At 44.4% G+C, this 22,752-nt stretch overlaps 1 protein-coding gene and 1 pseudogene across 1 annotated transcript; one reads left to right on the top strand and one right to left on the bottom strand.

Moving 5' to 3' along the window:
- The first annotated feature begins 2,437 nt into the window (after positions 1–2,437).
- LOC130477415 (small nuclear ribonucleoprotein G-like) lies at positions 2,438–2,629 on the top strand (annotated as a pseudogene).
- Positions 2,630–2,915: 286 nt separating this feature from the next.
- Positions 2,916–21,918, bottom strand: LOC130477412 (cytochrome P450 2J4-like). Its single transcript, XM_056849352.1, has 9 exons — positions 21,718–21,918; positions 18,141–18,303; positions 16,667–16,816; positions 15,220–15,380; positions 14,001–14,177; positions 10,205–10,340; positions 6,765–6,952; positions 4,422–4,560; positions 2,916–3,091 (listed from the first exon to the last, which is right to left on the bottom strand). The coding sequence occupies exons 1-9, from the start codon at positions 21,916–21,918 to the stop codon at positions 2,916–2,918; spliced, it is 1,491 nt and encodes a 496-aa protein (XP_056705330.1).
- Between the last annotated feature and the right edge of the window lie 834 nt (positions 21,919–22,752).

Here is a 22,752-nt window from a genome sequence, read left to right on the forward strand (position 1 = left end):
CTTTCCTTTCTAGCCATGTGGGTAATTACAACTCCAGGGACAGCACCTCTGTACGCAGAGGATTCCCATGGACGTAATGGCATTGTGAAAGGTCCGGCAGGGTTGCATCAGGAAGCGAGACATCCCTGGTAGCCAAAGGAGCTGGATCCTGTCGGTTGCTGTTTCTGACCACCTCAGGCAAGAAGGTGACACTTGAACGCACAGCCCTGCAAAGCAAATAAGCTGTTCTCTGCAAGTTGCCATTAGCTGGCCTCGTCCCCTTCTCCCCGTTAAACCACTCAGTTGTGAAAATTCAAAGGAGGGACTCAGTGACAGAGCCTCTGCTTGGCATGCAGAAGGTCCCAGGTTCAATCCCCAGCATCTCCAGTTAAAGGGACTAGGCAAGTAGGTGATGTGAAAGACCTCTGCCTGAGACCCTGGAGAGCGCTGCCGGTCTGAGTAGACAGTTCTAACTTTGACTGACCAAGGATCTGACTCAGCATAAGGCCGTTTCATGGGGAGGTGCCAGGGCTCAGAGCCTATGCTTGGCATGCAGAAGGTCCAAGGTTCAATCCCCAGCAGCATCTCCAGTTGGTGATGTGAAAGACCCCTGCCTGACACCCTGGAGAGCCGCTGCCGGTCTGAGTAGACAGTACTGACTTTGACAGACCAAGGGTCTGATTCAGTATAAGGCAGCTTCCTGTGCGTTCACATGTTCACCTTTCCTACATCTTACACAGGTCTGCGGAGTTCTCGTTTGTCAGTTAGTTCTTCTGCACGCAGACCAGGACTTTTCTTTTTTCCTCAAGCACTTTTCCCGCCCAAAGGCTCCTGCACTCTTTGGTTCCATAACGGATGCGTCCTGCTACTGGCGCAGAGTCCGTCTTGTTAGACCCTGCAGAGCTGAAATGGCAAACGCCAGCCCCGGGTCGCTCTGAAGCCGTGAGAGTGGAATAGTTTTCGACACTGAAACCCCGTTTTCTATGTGCTCCCTTTTTAGACAAAAAAGAGAGAGAGAGAGTAATAACGAACTGTGTAGAAATGTTAAATAGTAATGTAAAATGGTGCTGCTCCTTACTGAAAATATGTTAACTGTTTACAAAATGTATATTATTGAATGAATTTGTGCAGCTGACCTGTGTATGAGTAAAACAATCACTGAGAATTTATGTCCTTGAAAAAAAGACGATGTTTTGTTTATTTTTAATTTAGGCTGTACTGACTGCCTTGTGTAGATAAAAAGTATTTTGTGTAGTGAATGTAAATGTGACCGAAAATGTGTACATCGGTGCCACCTATGGAAATCAACATTAAACGAAATAGCACAAGCGTCTGGTTGAACACAGTCGCAAAGCCTGAGAGAATTGATGTTGCAGTCCTGAAACTTTTCTGGGTTTGCCCTGCTGGATGTAAGGGTTCTGTTTTTAATTTGGAAGAAGGATAAGCCCTTTCAAAAATATGTTTTGTGGCGTTGGTAGCAGTAAGAAAAGCAGCGACATTTTTTTTTTTTTAAAAAGGAGCCCCTGAAAGCAGCAATTGATTATATCACTGTTTAGTGAACTAGAAAACGGCAGCATCCTGTTAGTGAGGTTTCTGTCTTGCCTTTGTATTGGCCAAAGAGGTCTGGGCAGTGACCAACGCCTGCTACGCCTCGGGAATACCCCCCCCCCCATGTTGGCGTTGGCTTTCCCTTCCATGATTTCCCTGCCCGCATGGCAGCGTCGGCGACAGAGGCCTGCGCAGCTCCATGACTCCCTGGCGGAGGTATATTTGCCCCCACTCTGGCATCCATGCCACTTCACACCGTGGTAAAGTGGAACGGTCGCCGGCACAGGGTCACGCTGGCTGTTATGGAGCTTTGCCCCCTCCTTCAGGAATGCACAATTAAAAATCACCAATATGTAAATTAACATACGTTATGTATGATACGATATGAAAGACATGATGTATTCCATTGCAATTAAAATTATTATAAAAACTTAGCCTAAAATATGTATCATAACCAGCAATTGATGAAATAATCTTATATAGATATTACTGCTTTTATCACCAGCTTGTTTAAAATTATTATAGAAACTTAAAAGCCTTTTTGATAATTAATTCTGTTAGCAGTTGAAGACCAAGTTGATAGATATAAATCTATCTGAGTGATTTAATATCTAACCTGGGCGGGGCGGGGGTGGGAAGAGTAGATGCTCCCGTGTGTGTATATAAAGTGCCATCAAGCAGCAGCTGACTTATGGTGACCCCAGCAAGGGGCTTTCAAGGCAAATGAGAAGCAGAGGTGGCTGGTTGGCCATCCCCCTTCCTCTGCAGAGTTGTCCTTGGTGGTTCTCCCATCGAACACAGTTCTCCATAAATTTCTTCAGCTCCGTGGGGTGCGCTTTACTCATCTTGTGACCTCCAACGCAGGACCCACCACCAGCACTTCTCTCCCGCTAGCCCTTTCTTTGACGCTATGGACAAGAAGCTGTCATTGAAATTAAATGGCGGGCGACATGTCCAAGGAATATTAAGAGGGTTTGATCCATTTATGAATCTTGTAATAGATGAATGTGTGGAAATGGCGCAAAGAGGACAGCGGCACAACATTGGCGTGGTAATTTGAGGAAACAGCATCATTATGTTGAAAGCCTTGGAACGAGTATAAATCAACAATGTAGACTGCAATGGCATTTTTAAAAATTTGTTGCAGATTCTACAGGAAATGTGTATTTCTTGTTTTTCAAAAAAAAATTGTTAATGGACTAACAAAAAATACACACACGGTTCTCCAGATTAGAGTCCACCACTCACGTGGACGAGCAGGGAATCAAACCCAGTTTAGAGTGCACCACTCTTAACCACTACACCACACTGACGCTAAGAACAAGAACAGAGAGAGTGTTATCAGTCAAAGTTAATTCTATGGAGAGCCATAGCAGAAATTGCTCCTTTTAACGAGGAAGTGCACAGATGCGGTAAGGCTGGGGGTGAAGTGTGAATCCTGGTCTGAAGTCAAGGTTTAAGATCACGTCCTTTGGAGCTTGGAAGCTGAATTTCTGAAGGAGGGCAGTGAAGAAAAGAAACAGTTCCATCCTGGCCAGCTGCTCTCCGAGACACACTCGTTTTCCTGGAAGACAATGAAAAAATGGTCATGTGAACTGCAAACTCCTTAGGTTTGCTGCAGCAACAACAGTATCCAGTGTGGTGTAGTCGTTAAGAGCAGTGGACTCTAATCTGAGAACCAGGTTTGATTCCCCACTCCTCCACATGAGTGGCGTACTCCAATCTGGAAAACCGGGTTTGATTAATTTGATTAAGATGGGTAATCCATTGATTGCGAAAGATATTATATTGGGGGCATTCCAACATCATATGGGATAATGAATCCATTCTCCAGATCAGGGAGAAAGCCTATCTGAATAAGGTAAGTTGCCATATCTTCCATTTAACTGCTGAAGGGGCAGCATTCAAGCGAGCGAGCATGAATTATTAGAGCGGTTCCTCAGCGGAACAGGCTTCCTCGGGAGGTGGTCAGCTCTCCTTCCCTGGAGGTTTTTAGATGGCCATCTGTCAGCAATGCTGATTCTATGAACTTAGGCAGATGATGAAAGGGAAGGCATCTTGGCCATCTTCTGGGCATGTAATAGGGATCACTGGGGTTTGGGGGGGGGAATAGTTGCGAATAGCCTGCATTATGCAGGGGGTTGGACTAGATGACCCTGGTGGTACCTTCCAACTGATTCTATGAATGCTCTAGGGCAGCGGTTCCCAAGCTGCTCGGCGGAGCGCTTGGTGCTCCGCAAAACATCTAGTGCTCTGTGAAGTGATTGGAAAGGGAAACACCGCTGTGATTCAGTCTAGTATATAGGTGCTAGGTTAAAATTAGTACTCTGTGACAAATTTCCCTCCTGAAAAGTGCTCCCTGACTCAAAAAGTTTGGGAACTGCTGATCTACGGTAATGAGGGACTATCAAATTGCTAAAATAAGCTGAAGTTCACAAAGATGGAAGGATACCTAAAAACTGGGTACAGCATACTGTCCTAGCATGCATAATAGAGTGGGAGTTATCACTTTTTTTTAATATACTTTTTGATGGTTAGTATAGATTGACTCTTCCCCATACCTAATACGGTATGCTTAGATGGGTCTAGGATTAATAATTTCTTGTCTTTCTTGCATCCAATGGGAGCAACGCATAGACAAATATAAAATTACAAAATTAGATACTCGGCTTGCAAAAGGGTCATGTGGGGGTGGGGGTGGGTGGGGGCAGGTGGAATCTTTGTCCAGGGACCAATGGTGACTCTGGACAGCCCGGAGTATAACTGCATCAAATGGGAAAAAGCTACAACAGTTCCATGATAAGTCGCCAGGCATGCATAAAGCGAGAGCTGGGACCTCTGAATCTCTGCACTGTGCCAAATGTAACACTTCCAAGCATTTGATCGACTGTCACCTGCAGAGAAGGGCAGGAATGCTTCCCTCTTCTTGAACTGACCATTTTCCAAGAAATGGCCAGGATTAAAGACATCAGGAGTTTCCCACTCCTCCTTATCCAATAGCACTGAGGTCAAGGTGGTGAAACATACAGTTCCCTGAAAAAGAAGAAAACGGTATCAAGCAGAAAATGTATTAAAACATTGTGGCTCATTTAGGGCAATTACCTTTTAAAGTCAACATTACGATTTAACCTGGCATACGAGGATACATTTTGGCTGAATTCAGGTCCTCTGCTTATTAAGATACCCATAACATTGTGTTTTACTAAAACGTGGCTTCCCCTTTCAAAACATTCTCAAAATGTGGAAGGATTAACAATTCTGGATTTACGTATTGTGTGCGTAAAGCGCCGTCAAGTCGCAGCCGACTTAGGGGAACCCAGTAGGTTTTTCAAGGCAAGAGACTTAACAGAGGTGGTTTGCCATTGCTGTCTTCTATGATTTTTGGTTTCAACCTGCTTAAGTGGATTTTACTTCAAGTTTTTAATCATAATCTATTATATTATGAAATATCGTATTGCTATTATTGATGTGAGCTGCCCTGAGCCTAGCAAGATAGAAATCTAAGATAACAAAAATAATATCCCCGGTATTCCCTGGTGGTCTCCCATCCAGCCAGAGCCAACCCTGCGAAGCTTTTGAGATCTGACACAACCACGCTAGGCTAGGCCTTCCAGGTCAGGGTGGATTTAGGTATTACTTATTTAAAATATTTATATCTCGCATTCTCCATATTTATATGTTCGTGGTTGAGAAGAAGAAAAAGAAGAGTTGGTTTTTATATGCCGACTTTCTCTACCACTTAAGGAAGAACCAAACCAGCTTACAATCACCTTCTCTTCACCTTCCCACAACAGACACCCTGCAAGGTTGGTGGATCTGAGAGGTGTGACTAGTCCAAGGTCACCCAACTGCCTTCATGTGTAGGAGTGGGGAAACAAATCCAGTTCACCAGATTAGCCTCCGTCATTCATTTGGAGTAGTGGGGAATCAAACCCAGTTCTCCAGACCAGAGTTTACTGCTTCAAACCACCGCTCTTAACCACTACACCAAGCTGGCTCTCTTTTTGAGTACCCAAAAGGTTGGGTGAAACAAGATCTACACAAAACAATGAAATGAAAGGAGTCTCAAAGCGTCTTACAATCGCCTTCCCTTCTCCTTCTCCCAACAGACACCCTGAGAGGTAGGTGGGGCTGACAGAGTTGAGAGAGAACTGTGACTAGCCCAGGGTCACCCAACTAGCATCATGTGTAGGAGTGGGGAACCAACCCAGTTCTCCAGATTAGCCTCCACTGCTCATGTGGAGGAGTGGGGAATCAAACCCAGTTCTCGAGACCAGAGCCCTTTGCTCCAAACCACCGCTGTTAACCACTACACCAAACTGGTAATTGGAACCACGTACATTTTTGAAATGGCCAGCACTGAATATCAAAGTCACTGGTTATCAGCTGAAATTGAGACCCAGGCTCAGTTCTGCCCTTTTCAGGGAATGGGAAGAAACCCAAAGGGTCAGACTCCCTCAACCCACCAGCATTTCACAGATGAGATCAGACCCTACCATCTCCAGACTGTGATAGTCCACAATCAAGCGCATGCCAATAAATGCTTACAGAAATGGTAACGCCAGGTGCCCCACGCAAACAACACTACTAGGAAAGGCAAAGTCTCCCAGGGATATTCACCACTGCCACCTAGGAGAAGATTCTTCCACAACTCCTGATCACAGGTACAGAATCAGGTTGTTTTGGCAGATCCGAGTCTCAACTGGACCCTGACATCCTGCTGTTAAGATTCCCAGCCCAAGAAACATGCCTGTTTTTTATCTACCGCACTGAGACTGTAGTTGCAACTGTAGCATCAGGGATGGATGAATGATGGAAGGCAGTTGGAATTGTGGAACTCCCTGCCCCAGGATGGGGTGATGGCTGCCAACTTGGAAGGCTTTAAGGGGGGTGGACATGTTCGTGGAGGAGAGGGCTATCCATGACTACTTTCAAAATTGATACTAGTCATGATGCATACCTATTCTCTATGGTATCAGAGGAGCATGCCTATTATATTAGGTGCTGTGGAGCACAGGCAGGATAATGCTGCTGCAGTAGTCTTGCTTGTGGGCTTCCTAAAGGCACCTGGTTGGTCCCTGTGTGCTGCTGGACCTGATGGGCCTTGGTATGATCCAGCAGGGCTTTTCTTATGTTCTTATGTTAAGGCTATCATACCACTAAATGCTCAGGTCTTTCACGTTTAGGTTTCCTTCTCTCTTTTTTGGGAAATGGAAAACAATCATTTCTTTATTTACTTTTGGCAAATGGAATCCAGCCAGTGTGGTGTCCTGATTTGTCATCCTTGGTGCGTTGAAAGGCAAAATGTTGCTTTTTCTTTGAGTTTCATGAATAACTGCGTTGGTATAGGGCATGTGCTCTCTGTCGTCCATGGCAGGCAAGCGAGACTGGCCGATCACAGAGTCTATTTCGCCTTGCACCTTTGCTATACACAAAACAACATTTGCTGTCAGTAGAAGAAAAGCCAGTCCCTCAAATGTCAGGCTGTTACATTTTCACCAGCAAACATGGTAAAGTGTCAAGAATCATTCAGGTTGCCAACTCCGGGTTGAGAAATACCTGGAGATTTTGGGGGCAGAGCCTGAGGAGGGTGGGGTTTGGGGAGGGATTCCAATGCCATAGAGTCCAGTTGCCATAGTGGCCATTTTTTCTCTCCAAGTGAACTGATTTCTATCAGTTGTAATAGCAGGAGATCTCCAGCCACCACCTGGAGGTTGTGCAACCGAAACAAGAGCTAGTGCCCCAAATGTGACTACTTGAATTCTCAAGCATTTATGGCAAAACAGACAAAAATATGCTGATAAGGCAATCGTTATATTGTGCATACAAACCGCAAAATGCAAAACAGTGATATACACAAATAATTTCAAAGAAGAAAATACAACAGCCCATGTAGTTTAAGGTCCTTGCAGCTTGTAAAGGAGTCCTTGCAGCTGTGTAGGTGAACTCCAAGCAGCTTGTAAAGGAGTCCTTGCAGCTGTGTAGGTGAACTCCAATTGTAAAGGAGTCCTTGCAGCTGTGTAGGTGAACTCCAAGCAGCTGTGTAGGTGAACTCCAAAATAGGTTTCCGGTAAAAGTCCTATTTCGCATGAACGCTTTTTCATCATTGGCAGTTCACTATAACATTATCCACAGAACATATGTTCTGAAAAAATGCATTAATGCTCATGAGTATACATACAGGTATTTCAAAGCACATAACAACATAGAGAATCATAAAGCAATGCATACCTGGCTGAACAAGCTCTTAGCTCACTTGTAAAGGTGGATGGCGAATCTGCGTCATCTAAACCCAAATTGCATTCCCACTAATTTAAAGGGAACACTTCTAATTAGTGACAAGTGAAGCTAATCACTATAGACAGGCAAGCAAACCATATGCCATGAAATACATTACTATGACTATGTGATAAGACCAAAACATAATTTAAGATACAAATCATTATAAGAAACTGGACAAATCGAACCCAGAGTTTAAGCCGTTCGGCATGAGAGTATCAAATAAAAATATGAATCGACACTCTTGTTGGGATAATAGTTTGTCAATATCCTGATGTTGATGTATTTTACTTTGATATTGCCAGACCACGAAAAACTGCATTTCGTGGTCTGCATGTTTCGCCTGTAAGTAAAATGCAGTTTTTCGTGGTCTGGCAATATCAAAGTAAAATACATCAACATCAGGATATTGACAAACTATTATCCCAACAAGAGTGTTGATTCATATTTTTATTTGATACTCTCATGCCGAACGGCTTAAACTCTGGGTTCGATTTGTCCAGTTTCTTATAATGATTTGTATCTTAAATTATGTTTTGGTCTTTTCACATAGTCATAGGAATGTATTTCATGGCATATGGTTAGCTTGCCTGTCTATAGTGATTAGCTTCACCTGTCACTAATTAGAAGCGTTCCCTTTAAATTAGTGGGAATGCAATTTGGGTTTAGATGACGCAGATTCGCCATCCACCTTTACAAGTGAGCTAAGAGCTTGTTCAGCCAGGTATGCATTGCTTTATGATTCTCTATGTTGTTATGTGCTTTGAAATTCCTGTATGTATACTCATGAGCATTAATGCATTTTTTCAGAACATATGTTCTGTGGATAATGTTATAGTGAACTGCCAATGATGAAAAAGCGTTCATGCGAAATAGGACTTTTACCAGAAACCTATTTTGGAGTTCACCTACACAGCTGCAAGGACTCCTTTACAATTGGAGTTCACCTACACAGCTGCAAGGACTCCTTTACAAGCTGCAAGGACCTTAAACTACATGGGCTGTTGTATTTTCTTCTTTGAAATTATTTGTGTATATCACTGTTTTGCATTTTGCAGTTTGTATGCACAATATAATGATTGCCTTATCAGCATATTTTTGTCTGTTTTGCCATAAGTGCTTGAGAATTCCAGTCACCACCTGGAGGTTGGCAACCCTAAGAATAATGAATGCAATTTTCAAACAAGAAACAAACAGTATACTCTGGAAGTTGCATTTAGATTCCCTCATCAACAAATATATCCCACATTTGCTGCTTCTGGTTGGTTTGGGGATGTCTTAAACACCAATGAGATACTTAAACGTTGTGGGAATTCCAGTACTGAGGCTCCCCCCAATTTCTGGATTGCTGAAAAAGTTCGGGCCTGGATGCTCCTCTCTGCCTTGTTTTGGATTGTTTTTCATGTGTTTCCCAGGCAACGGGATGGAGAGGGGAAAGGGATGCAGGTAGGGTTGCCAGATCCAGATCGGGAAATACCTGGAGATTTTTAGGGCAGAGCCTGAGAGGGGGGGGGGTTGGGGAGGGGAGGGACTTCAATGCCATAGAGTCCAATGGCCAAAGCGGCCCTTTTCTCCAGGTGAACTGATCTCTATTGGCTGGGGATCAGTTGTAATAGCAGGAGCTCTCCAGCTAGTATCTGGAGGTTGGCAACCCTAGATACAGCTCTCCCATCCACAGGGGTCTCAGTGAGGTAGGGTTGCCAGCTCTCGACTGGAAAAATACCTGGATATTTTAGGGGTGGAGCCTGAAGAGGGTGCGGTTTGGAGAGGGGAGGGACTTCAATGCCATAGAGTTCAATTGTCAAAGCGGCCATTTTCTCCAGGGGAACTGATTTCTATCGCCTGGAGATGAGTTGTAACAGCAGATCTCTAGCCACCACTTGGAGGTTGGCATCCCTATATCTAGGGTTTCAGGTCCCTCTTCACCACGGGCGGGAGGTTTTTAGGGTGGAGCCTGAAAAGAACGGGGTTTGGGGAGGGGAAGGGAGGGACTTCAATGCCATAGAGTCCAATGGTCCAAGCAGCCATTTTCTCCAGGTGAACTGATCTCTATCAGCTGTAGATCAGTTGTAATACCAGGAGATCTCCAGCTAGTACCTGGAGGTTGGCAACCCTCCCTATATCCTACGCTTGTGGGAGGACAGCGCAGTTCAGTGGTAAAGTCCTCTGCGCTAGCTGGGCCAGCTGGCTGGACTTACCCCGAATGAACCTTGGTGGCTACACCCTTTGCTACTCTATGAATATTCACCCTTTTTAAAACTGTGATTTTAAACCATGCGTGGGATAAATGTGCCAGAATATAAGTGCCAGAATACAAGTACGGCAACTTCAGATATTAACACAGCAGAGGGTACCAATTGCATGACGGAAGTTAGAAACCCAACAATTATACTTCCACCTTGCACTTCTGGGTAAACGGCCATGTACAGCAAAGCCCACCGCAACGTTGTAGATGTAGTTTCTGTCCCAGCAAAAAACAGATCTAACGTTGACTGCAGCAGACTTTCTTCATTGAAAGTGTCAGGGGCTTCCTCCTTCCAAAGAAAAGTAAAAATTAGGGCATGATGTCCTGCTGATTCTAACTTGTAGGTGGTCCCCAGCCCTCGAAGTGTGCGGCTGTCCTTGATGAGAGCCAGGGCCTTTTCGGCTTTGGCCCCAGCCTGGGACCTTAAAGAATTCCATAGGGCTTGTAAGACGGAGCTTTTCCACCAGGCCTATAAGTGAGGGCAGCCACAGGTATCATCTGCGGGCCTCCCTACCCCCCCTTTTCTGGCTTTGCTGTGTTATACATTATGAGGGGTTGGGCTCTTTCCCATCTAGGATTGCCAAGTCCCCGGTGGCGGCGGGTAAAATCCCACCAATCCACCGGGCTGCCCACCGACTAACTGAGGGCCAGCGAGCAACGCATGCACATGCGCCCATGCGATGCACCCACGTCACTTACAGCTTTACTCGGAAGCGACACGAACACGCTAGCAACCTCTGCAGAAACTCCCACCGATGGAGCAAAGAGACCTGGTAAGCCTATTCCATCTGAGCTAGGGTTGCCAGGTCCCTCTTCGCCACTGGTGGGAGATTTTTGGGGTAGAGCCTGATGAGGGCAGGGTTTGGGGAGGGGAGAGACTTCAGTGTAGGGTTACCAACCTCCAGGTACTAGCTGGAGATCTCCTGCTATTACAACTGATCTCTAGCCGATAGAGATCAGTTCACCTGGAGAAAAGGGCCGCTTTGGCAATTGAACTCTATGGCATTGACGTCCCTCCCCTCCATAAACACTGCCCTCCTCAGGCTCCATCCCTGTTGTGATTGAGTAACCACATTGAGACACCCAAGCTACACGCACAGCCAAGAAGCCCGCTTGTCAGAGGCCCCAACCCCCCTCTTTAGCATCAAGCAAACAGGCATACACACAAACATTGCAAAGGCAGGGATGTTCCCTCTCACATAAGGAGGAACAGCCTCCCTCCCTCCCACCTATTCCCCCCTTTCTGATTCTTTCGCTTCAGCCTGCTAGGGAACAATTGAAGTCTATTGACTAGATGTAGCAATGGTCACACAGGCGGGGTAGAAACCATGACGTAGCAGTGACAAGCTATATCGGATGTTGATTGTGTTGTGATTGAGTAACCACGTTCAGACACACAGGCTACACGTGTACCTACAGAAGCAGCTTCCCAATGGCCCCTCCTTTCCTGCCTTTTGCATAGCAACCAAACATGCACACTGATTCCATTGTCTGCTAATGGAAGGCTCAGATAGCCTTCAACCTCCCCCCCCCCCCAATCCCCTTCCTTTTAGGTTTCGTTCCTCCCTTCTAGAGAACAATAGAGGTCTATCCATGAAATGTAGCAAGCCTCACGTAAGCGGCGTAGATACCAATGACGTTGTACTGACAAGCTAACATCGGCTGTTCAGAGAAAAGTATCAATGTTGTATGGGAATGTCAATTGCCTATATAACCTCTTGCATGCCTCTCCATCGGGGTGGCCAGATAGCAGAGCTCATCATGTCTGCATCTGTGATCACCCGGTTCGTTTCTTCCTTGGCCAATAAAGAAAGCCGTGAAGCTCAACCCAACCTCCTGGTCTTCATTTACTCCATTAGAATCTATGTAAATGAGGGGTCCCATCACATCAATTGGAATATCGTCTATATAACCTCTTGCATTGCCCCTCCCTCTGTGTGACCAGACTGTAGAGCTCATCAATCTGTTTTCTGGATATCACCCGGTTTTGGAATTCTTGGCCAATAAATCAAACCATGAAGCTCAACCCAACCTCCTTGTCTTCATTTACTCCATTGGACTCTATGTAAATGAGGAGTTACATCACCCCAAAAACCTCCCGCCAGTGGTGAAGAGGAACCTGGCAACCCTATACACGAAGGAGGCAACTTGTATATGAAGTGTTGTATAAAAGAAAGAAAAAGCAATATAACCTCCATTTATTTTGTATTTAGTCTAGATTAAAAGATGTTAATTTGTAAGATTTATATTACAAATGTAATATGTACCTTTGTTACTATTGAATTGACGTTCATATTTACAAATATTTGAAAACACTGTGAATCTTGAATATAATTTCATACCATAAATTGGGTACCAGTTGATAAACTGTTTGCCAAGCGTTCAGCAGCTATTAGACTTCTAATTGCGTACCATCTATTGTTTTATTCTTGGTAAGATTACTGGATTTTGTTTGAATGACTTTGGATGTTTTAATGAATATGTATTATGTTTATATTTATAGTTTTACTGTTGTTACTCACCCTGAGCCTGGCCTGGCTGGGGAGGGCAGGATAGAAATTTAATAGATAAATAAACAAAATGAAGAAAAGTGCCAAAAAAGAAAGAAAGTAGATAAAGGGGCTAAACTGATATAAATTCGTCATACTAACATCACGACGGGGTTCCAAGAGTTGCACATCTCTATTCCTGAACAGGGCTCAGGATGAAACAGGATCACAGCAACAGTCTTGAGAAGGATGGACACAATATTCAACAACAACAACAAAAACCCAATCCTGCACGGGTGCACCTGTATGAGCGCCAAAGCCTGCTGAATGCGTACTCAGTCAAAGAGCTTAAGGGTCGCTAGTGTGACAGGGACACCTCTATGGGATGAACTTTATTGGCTTTGGCCTCACTAGTCCAATTGCCAAAGCAGGCATTTTCTCCAGGTGAAAGGATCTCTATAGCAGGAAATCTTCAACTAGTATAGGGTTGCCAGGTCCTTCTTCGCCACTGGTGGGAGGATTTTGGGGCAGAGCCTGAGGAGGGGAAGGTTTGGGGAGGGGAAGGACTTCAATGCCATGGTGTCCAATGGCCAAAGAGGCCATTTTCTCCAGGTGAACTGATCTCTATCGGCTGGAGATCAGTTGTAATAGCAGATCTCCAGATAGTACCAGGAGGTTGTATTCAATATAGTAAACTCAACTGTAATTATAAGAAGTAGTCAAAAAAACACAGTTGTAGGCTAATATTAACACAATTACCAATTTCAGTATTATAATATACAAAGCATAATAAACCAGTTATTATAGACTGTTGTGTTACACTATTGCATCATAATGCAACAAGGCACAAGTATAACAAGTTACTGTGCTGAATGTATATACAATTATGTAAGTATAATGACTAATTTTTAAAATCAAAATTGTATAATTTGTAATTGTAGTTAATGGTTAATTGCAATATTTATGTCAACAGTTGAGTGTTCTGAGAGTATAAAAATATCCAGACGCTGCATCAGGCTTTTTGTCCCTTTGGGGTGGCTGAAGAAGACTTGAAACAGGCTTTGTTACCGGCATCCTGTTCTACCCCACAACACATAAGGACATAACCAAATTTCATGAAGAAGAAGGAAGAAAAATATTACAAACAAGGAATCACAAAAAATCTTTTTCTGTTGACTTTATTTGGACATTATTTATTGACCTTTATTATACTTGTGCCTTGTTGCATTATGATGCAATAGTGTAACACAACAGTCTATAACTGGTTTATTATGCTTTGTATATTATAATACAGAAATTGGTAATTATGTTAATATTAGCCTACAACTGTGTGTTTTTTTTACTAGTACCAGGAGGTTGGCAACCCTAGGCCCAACCAAGTGGCATTTCTGTCATATCCTGCCCTTGTAACAATTGAGTTTGACATCCCTGGTCTAAAAAATAGGAATTTAGTTGGTTACCTTGGCTATTTCATTGAGGTAAGCATCAATGAAGTCCCTTGTTTGAGATGGGCTCCAGTCCGCTTTGTGTTTTTCAACGTTTAATTTGACAAAGGCTTTCAATTGTTTCCAGTTTTTAAAAACTGTCTGGTGGGGTCCTGGCAAGTATCTCATTACAGTTGGAAAGGCATTGCACACCTGAAGAAGCAAAAAAAAAAAAAAAATTATAAGAGTTTGCCTGGAAAGAGTAGAGAAGTTCTTGTAGACCATTGAGAGAGTGGACAGGGAGAAGCTTTTCTCCCTCTCTCATAATACCAGAACGCGGGGTCCTTTGCTGATGCTGGAGGGTGAGAGATTCAAAACAGATTCAAAACAGATAAAAGTAATTATTTCTTCACACAATGCAGAGTTAAATTGTGGAACTCTCTCAATGCCTTAGACTAGAGATATTATTACTGATATTCTATTTTCTTTACTGTAGGCTATGTCTTGTTATTTATGTTTATTGTTTAAAACTGTGTAAACCTAAAATGGAATTTTATATATATATATATAAAAACATCTCCATGAACATTTCCCTAACTCAGCAGCAGTCCCGTATGAGTTTGATTAGCATGCAGAACATGCATTACAGGTGACACCCCTGTAGCAAGTTTTCCTTACACCCATACACACACTCCCAAAGAAATGTGATGTATGGAACCACTGATTCCCTTGCTGATTGGCATAACCAGGTATACACTTTACATCATTTCTTCCGGACCTTTCTCCCCAAAACAATTTCCATTGTTCTCCTCTCCTCCACTTTATCCTCATAACACCCCTGTGAGGTAGGTTAGGTTGAGAGTGTGTGCCTGGCCCAAGGTCACCCAGCGAGCTTCTATAGCAGAGTGGGAGATTCGAACTCAGGTCTTCCAAATCCTAATCTGACACTAAGCATGATACTACATAAAATATATGTGTAGTTTCACTGCAGCGGAGTTCAAGAACAGATCGCATACTGTCCATCAGGAAAATGAAAAGTCATGTAGATTTTCCACAATATGCAAAAAAAATGTCAAATTAAAAGAAAAGCATAGTGAATATATGATTAGGATGCCTGAATGGGAAGTTATGACAAATACAAGAGAGCTGGAGCAACAAGGTACAAACTGAGGTGGGATCGTGTCCATCTGGGTGTTTTTCCGGGACCAGAATGGGTTCTGTCTTGCCATTCTATGAGATCTCAAAGAAGACTCACCTGCATCCAAAGGCTTGCTTGAAGAACGATGGTCTCATCAAGCAAATGCAGTAACTTCCGGAATTGGTTGTCATGGTATTCATAGCGATTCCCAAAAGTGATAGAACAGATGATATTTGAAACAGCATTATTGATCTGAAATTGGGGGTTAAATGGCTGACCTGTGAGGGAGGAAAGAAGCAGTTATAGCTTCCTTACAACAAAAACAGAAGGAAGAGAAAATCGAGAGAAGTAACCTTTCACAAGAATAAATGATTTAGTGGCCAGAAGAAGAAGAGTTGGTTTTTATACCCCACTTTTCTCTACTGTTAAGGAGTCTCAAAGTGGCTTTCAATCACCTTCCCTTCCTCTCCCCCCAACAGGCACCTTGTGAGGTAGGTGGGGTATAAAATCTTCCTCCTCCTCCTCCTCCACCACCTCCTCCTCCCTATAAGACATTCAGCAATACCCTCCATATTTTTGCTGTTCTTGTGAATTAAGAGGGGGCTTATCTGTATCTGCCCTCTCAGCGAGTACTGTATTTTAGCATCCTCTGAGGTTTTTGGTTATGTTCTAAATGGAGAATTACAGTTTTGAAAATTTTAGAAATCTCCTTAGATGGTAACAGCAGTCGAAGCTGCCACATTTTAGTTGGAGGGTATATCCCTCAGGATGGGACTTGATGAGCCCAGTCTTTTTAATGACCCTTATGCTTGATCCAGATTAAGCCACTGAATGGTGATGGATGTTTGGTCAGGGCAACTGGGCTCTGATTACACAACCCCCACCTCAAAAGAGCCCCAACTACGGGGACCTAACTAAACCAGTCACAAAAAAGAAAGAAAGAAAGAAAGAAAGAAAGAAAGAAAGAAAGAAAGAAAGAAAGAAAGAAAGAAAGAAAGAAAGAAAGAAAAATGGGAGAAAGCACAGAGCCTTGTATCTGAGCAAAGGCAAATACCCGAACCCGAAAATGCTGAATATTTATTTCACTTTTTCGGGAATCGCCTATTCGGCTTCAGGGAGATCCTCAGGCTTTGCCATTCGGTAAACCCAAAGCCCAAAAATTACCAAAATGGCTAATTTCAGGTTTATTTTTGGTTCAGGTATATTGATATGCACAACTCTTGTTCTGATTTATGCAGGGATTATTGAACAGCAGAAGGGCTCCAGTGCACATACAGAGTTCTGCTCTAGCAGAAAATCCCACATGAACTTCATCGTCAACAGAAGCTCTTAGGACACCCCTCTCATCTGGCAACTTTTGCTCTGATGCCACCATATTAGTAATACGGAGAACCTCTGCTACCTGCCTGGGGGGCCTCTTTGTGCACGTAGACCTTCCTTCCAGCATCCATCTAACCTTTCCCTGGCAGGAGCATTCGTCCACACCACAAGGGGAACTCATCTGGGAAACATTCCGCTTGTCTACCTGTGTTCATGGAGTAGCGTGGCTGGCTCTAGAGCTCACCTTTTTCTTCTTCAATGGCATCCATAAGGTATCTGATCTCTTCTTGTATTCGTTCTTCTAAACTTCTCTTCCCCAAACCAAAGTTTCTGAGAGTTGATAAAGCAAATCGTCTTTGTTCTTTCCAGCTTTTTCCATTCGAGCTGATCAATCCTGTGGGGAAAGGGTCAAAACTGCATTCCTTTCCCCATTTAAAAGTAAAAAAAAAACAAGTCCTGTTCATAGGGTTGCCAGCTCCAGGTTGGGAAATACCTGAAGATTTGTGGGGGTGGAGCCTGAGGAAGGAGGGGTTTGGAGAGGGAAGGGCCTTCAATAGGGTATCATGCCATAGAGTCCACCTTCCAAAGTGGCCATTTTCTCCAGGTGAATAGATCTCTATCGGCTGGAGATCAGTTGTAATAGGAGGAGAGAGGAGGTTTAGGGGGGACATGATTGCTCTCTTGAAGTTATTTGAAGGGCTGTCACTTAGAGGAGAGCAGGGAGCTGTTCCTGTTGGCAGTAGAGGATCATAGGACCCGTAATAATGGGTTTAAATTGCGAGCAGGAAGGTACCGGCTGGATATTAGGAAAACATTTTTTTACAGTAAGAGTCGTTTGACAGTGGAATCAGCTACCTAGGGAGATGGTGAGCTCCCCCTCACTGGCAGTCTTTAAGCAGCGGGTGGACAAACACTTGTCAGGGATGCTCCAGGCTGATCCAGCATTGAGCAGGGGGTTGGACTAGATGGCCAGCATGGTCCCTTCCAACTCTGTGATTCTATGAGATCTCCAGCTAGTACCTGGAGGTCGGCAACCCTACTACTCTAGGCACTGCGTCCCACCTCACCAAATGCACACAGAAAATAACCACTCAGTATATAAACATGGACTATAAAATTGCCAGAGTATCTCTGCGCAGGTAGGGTCCCTCCACTCAGGCTTAAATCTTAGCCAGCCTTTGTATATCTGGATGGAAGAGAAAGGCTTTCTCAGACTTCTCAGTCTCTCGGCAGCAAAGGATACAGTGGCTAGGCAACACCAAGAGATTAACAAGGCTGGCAGATGAGAGGAAACTGGCTATGAAGGGGGGGACCCCACTGTGTCCAGCTCGCCCTTTTCCTGGGAAACTGCCTGAGAATGTGCAACTCCAAAATTGGGCAAATAAGTCCCTGCCGGGGACATTTTGGCTCAGGAAAACAGCGCCCCCCCCCACTGCAGTTCCAAGTTGAATTGGGCTCCCTCTGATTTTTAAAATCGTATTCCCTGCAGTTATTATCTGCCTGCAGGGAAACAAGTTAGGGCTGGGATTCCCCACTTGCCTTGCCAAAAAAGGATCATGCAGTTTGGTCTTCAGTCAATAAGCTATCAATTAATTATATGCAATCCTGATTGAAGCACCTGCTCATTAAAGTCTCATATTCTGAAACAGTGTAAGGGTCTTCCCATTATGTTTCTGCCAAAGCTGAGAAATGTAAGTTGCACAATAAAGGAAGCTCACCAGATACCCCAAAAATCTCATCGTTCATAGGAAAGCGTGGACGGTCTATGAAGTTTTCTCCTTGGTGAACGAGAGCTTCCTTCACCAGAGGTAATCCATTTATAATCACCATCCACATGCTTCCAATCTGCAGGCTGAAGATTTTGCCATATTTTTCTATAAGCTGAAGAGGGAAATACAAACAATATAAAGGAGCTGGAAATCTCTTATGAATGTTTCTTCTTCTAGCTCCTATCCCTGAATGAACTTGGGTCTGAAATTCACGGTCTGTGAAAAGACCACGACACCAACGCCGAAGATTGCACCAATTCCCGTTTCTTAGCCAAGTTACTGGCAGTTGTTTTAAGAAAGACAAAAGGAAGTATTTTTCCCCTGGAGTGGGCACATGGGAAACCGTGAACAGCAATTCATGTATCTTTTCTTCAGTAATTCTAAATGGGTGTCAGGAACAGTAAAAACAAAACTAAAGTCCCCTGGAACATTAAAGCCGACAAACTTATTGGTCGTTTATGCATGGATACGTTCACTCACAGTTTTCCCCTGTTTGTTTTGGTTGTTCCTTGGAGTTATGCATGAATTTCCCCTTGCTTAGAGATGACCTCACAGCCAGCCCTCGTAAATCCTGGGAGTCCCATTCCTCTGTTAACCCAATTCTTCCTCTCCCCTGAGCTCAGCCTGGGTGAAATTCCCATTCAAAAGGCAAAGCGCAGGACATGCAAACTTGGTTTCTCTCACAGCCAATTATAAAGCAGCATGTAAAGAGGGGGGGGATTCAAATGCTTCCTGCTTCCTGGGATCTCTTTCTGAGCAGAAGAAAGGCTTTTTAAAACTGAGGCTTGGATTTCTCTCCCCCCCTTTCAGATTGCCTTTTTTTTGTTCTTAATGCTTTTTTAATACAGCAACTGGGTTTGAGGGGGATTTTCTCTCACAGTAAACTCTACAAAGTAAGCCAATTACCAAGCAGCATTGAAAGGGGCGGGGACTTGATTTGAGCTTGGAGATTGCTGGGACATAGATTGTGTTATTAGGTCTTGGGAAAACTGAAACTTTCACCAAAATTAAAGAGCTTGATTATAACAGCACTACTTCTCGTGCTTGCCGTATTTGTTCATCTCAGTTTTTTGGAATACCACCACCACACAGGTTGCCCGCTTATACTTATTATTTGACAACTCCTCATCTTTAGATGAGCAGTGATGGCGAACCTTTTAGAGACCGAGTGCCCAAACTGTAACCCAAAACCCACTTATTTATCGCCACGTGCCAACACGGCAATTTAACCTGAATACTGAGGCTTTAGTTTAGAAAAAAATAACTCATACATTAACATCTTTTGTCTTAAAAGAAAAACACAATAACAGAGCTTTATATGCTTTGCACACTCCTTTGCACACTCGTACCCCATGCATTTGGAAAAGCAAACCTTTTTGTGGGGGGAGAGGGATAAAAACCAATACTATACAGACTTTGGGCCAAGGAAGCATCTTTAAAAGTCTCAGCAAACCCTTTTGCACACTTATACCACATGCCTTTGAAAAGCAAGCCTCTTTTTTTGGGGGGGGGGGGAGATGAAAACCAACACTAAAGAGATATAAAAACAAACATTACACAGTTTTTGGGCCAAGGAGGCGTCCTTATGGGCCAGAGCAAACCCCTTTGCACACTCCTATCACATGCATTTCAAAAACCAAACTTGGGGTGTGTGTGGAAGAGATGAAAACCACCATGTCTAAAAAAGGTGCGGGGAAGGCACCAGGCTCAGTGGGCTGGTTAACAGTGAGAGTCATTAGGCAAGAATGCAAACAGGAGCAAGAATGCAAACAGGAGCAGCGTGCGCCCCAAGAGCAACCCAGGGATTTGAGATTGCCTTTTTGCCTCTCTCCTTTCTCCTGCTGCAGCCTGGAGAAGTCGCCTGCGCTCTCCCTACGTTTGCTGCCCAAGCAGGGGAGAAAAGAGCCAGAAGGGGTGGGGTGGGGTGGGAGAAGAGCTGCTTGTTCAGCGGGCCCTTTAAGAGTGGGAAGGGCAGACAGACAGGAGCCTCTCTCCTTTCTCCTACTGCAGCCGGGACAAGTCGCCTGCGCTCTCCCTACATTTGCAGAGCAGACCTCTGTGCTGGGGCGACGGAGCGCGTGCCACAGAGAGGGCTCTGAGTGCCCGACCTGGCACACATGCCACAGGTTCGCCACCATGGTTCTAGAGCAGTGGTTCCCAACCTTTTTTTGACCAGGGACCACTAGGACTTTTTTGTTCAGTGCAGGGACCCCAAGGCTCAAAATAAAAATTCTGAGAATTTGAAAATAAACTTTAATCATAACTGTTAGTTAAACATTAAGCTTAGAATAATATTTGAATATATATATTTATAATAGAGAACTTTTAATTGAAAATATTAATTTATTATGGGTTTATAACTTTGTTTCGCAGACCTTAATTTAGTTCTCGCGGACCCCTGGGGGTCCGTGGACCCCCGGTTGGGAACCAGTGTTCTAGAGCCTTCTGTTTAGCTAGACTGAATACTAACCCCTCTATGGCCATGCAAGGCAGAATTCTGAATATACCATATACGCAGACAGGACCTGTCCTTGCTCTTCTGGCTCTGTTGGTTCACCAGCTCTTGCCCTCTTGGAATGCCGCTTTTATGAGGAACTCTGATGCCATTATATCTCTCCCCTTTTAACATATAAATCTAATGCCTCCAACATAATGCCTTTTTTATAAATTGAAAGAGATCCCAAGGCTACATTGTCAGTGGCAAGATTTATTTTAGTCCTTATATCCCTCAAACATTAGATTTACACAGCTCAAGATCAATGGATCAAGGAGCTTCTAAGGGATAAAGGAAAGGTACATAGATTCCCAACAGGAAAGTGTGGGTCCAGCCAGCAACGAACCTCAGGTAAAATTCCCATGCTTAAACAACAATTGTAGCATGAGCTATTGTGAGCTTAATTGGTGGGACGCAGTAAAATGCAAGGCATAATTCTGAATACCAGATGCTGGAGATAAACGATAAGTAGGGCTTTCCCTTCATGCATCTGGAAGATTCTTCTAAGAAGCATCTGTCTGCCTACTTACTGCTGGAAATAAAGCGTCATTGGACCGGACTAAGCTAGGGTTGCCAGCTCCGGGTTGGGAATTACCTGGGGATTTTGGGGGTGGAGCCTGTGGAGGGTGGGGTTTGGGGAGGGACTTCAATGCTATAGAGTCCAATTGCCAAAGCGGTCATTTTCTCCAGGGGAACTGATCTTTGGAGATCAGCTGTAATAGTGGAGGATCTCCAGGAAGACTGATCTTTGGAGATCAGTTGTAATAGCAGAAGATCTCCAGGCCCCATCTTCAGGCCAAATTAGCTGTTCTCATCTTATGCTCTTACGTTATCCGCTTTGATTGGCCTGCAAGCCAGGCTGCTTCATAGTGAGTGGCCCTACTCTGCAGAGACATACGATGAGCGTCTCCAGCCTGTCAGGGACCCTTTCGCCTGTGTGGACAGGAGCTCCTTGACAGGGAGGCCCCAAGGCCCGCTGCCAGGACTCTGGGCCCTCTCTGGGCTTAAATCGGCTCTTTCCCTCTTCCTTACCTTTTGCATAGATTCATGAGGCTTCTTAGGGTTGATCTGGAGCAAAGTACCCAGGAAAGGAAGGGACGGAGGCCCCGGAGGAAAACCCTTTGGGCGTCTCCTTTTCCTGCAGTCAGCAATGATCAGAAGCAGAGCCAGGAACAACAGACATGCCGGCAGGGGTACAGCCTCCCGGATGGTTGAAAGCCCCTGAAGGAGCATGTTGGAGTCCTTTCGACGGCAGAAGAGAGTGTTGCTTGTGACGGAAATCCACGTCAGATTCTGGGAAGAGCAGCTGCGCCGGCCCTGGGCGGAAGTTGCTGGGTTATTTATTTTTAAGCTCTGTTATAAAAGAGCAGGGCAAAGTTCGCAGGCTGGAGCACCACGCCCAGAGAAGGAAAGAATCAAAGAGAAATGGTTTAGGCAAAAGAACTGATTTCTGGATTGGGATGCCTCTGCTCTGCTTTTACTTCAGTGATGTTAACTTATCCTTCCTGTAGTTTGGAGTAAAGAAGACGCAGAAGATGCACTGTTTGTAGATGTATCTAGTGGTGGAAGGGCCTTGTGAACTTCAACACGGAGAGATTTAGTTGCTCTGACATTTTGCTAAGACATTGTAGCAATTCTTTTGTTTGCCCTTTTAGCCTCAGGTTGCATTTACAGCCGAGAATTGTGTCCAGCAGCATAATATGAGCCAATCGACAGTAACTCTGCTTTGTTTACTCAGGAGGAAAATGGTTTGCCAAGTCCTCCTGGGAGAGGAGAGTGAATATAAACACTCAGTCCCGGGTATTCTTCATGGATATTTGCTGCTGCTTCGACGCTGTTTTGCGTCGGAGGCAAATTTTGGTTATTCACTGCAGAGCCGTGTTTTCCCCCACTGAGCAAAATAAGCCGGTTTAAAAGAGAGGCAATCCAAACCACTTCTGAGCCGTACTTTCCAGTAAAAGAGCGTTTTGTTGCTCGGATGCCCATGAAGAAATGTTTGCTTCGCTCCCCGGGATGTCTCCTTTCTCCTCCCCCAAGAACGGTGATTGGCTGGGGGAGTTGCCACTC

This window comes from Euleptes europaea, chromosome 5 (assembly GCF_029931775.1).
Source record: "Euleptes europaea isolate rEulEur1 chromosome 5, rEulEur1.hap1, whole genome shotgun sequence".
Taxonomy (NCBI): Eukaryota; Metazoa; Chordata; class Lepidosauria; order Squamata; family Sphaerodactylidae; genus Euleptes; species Euleptes europaea.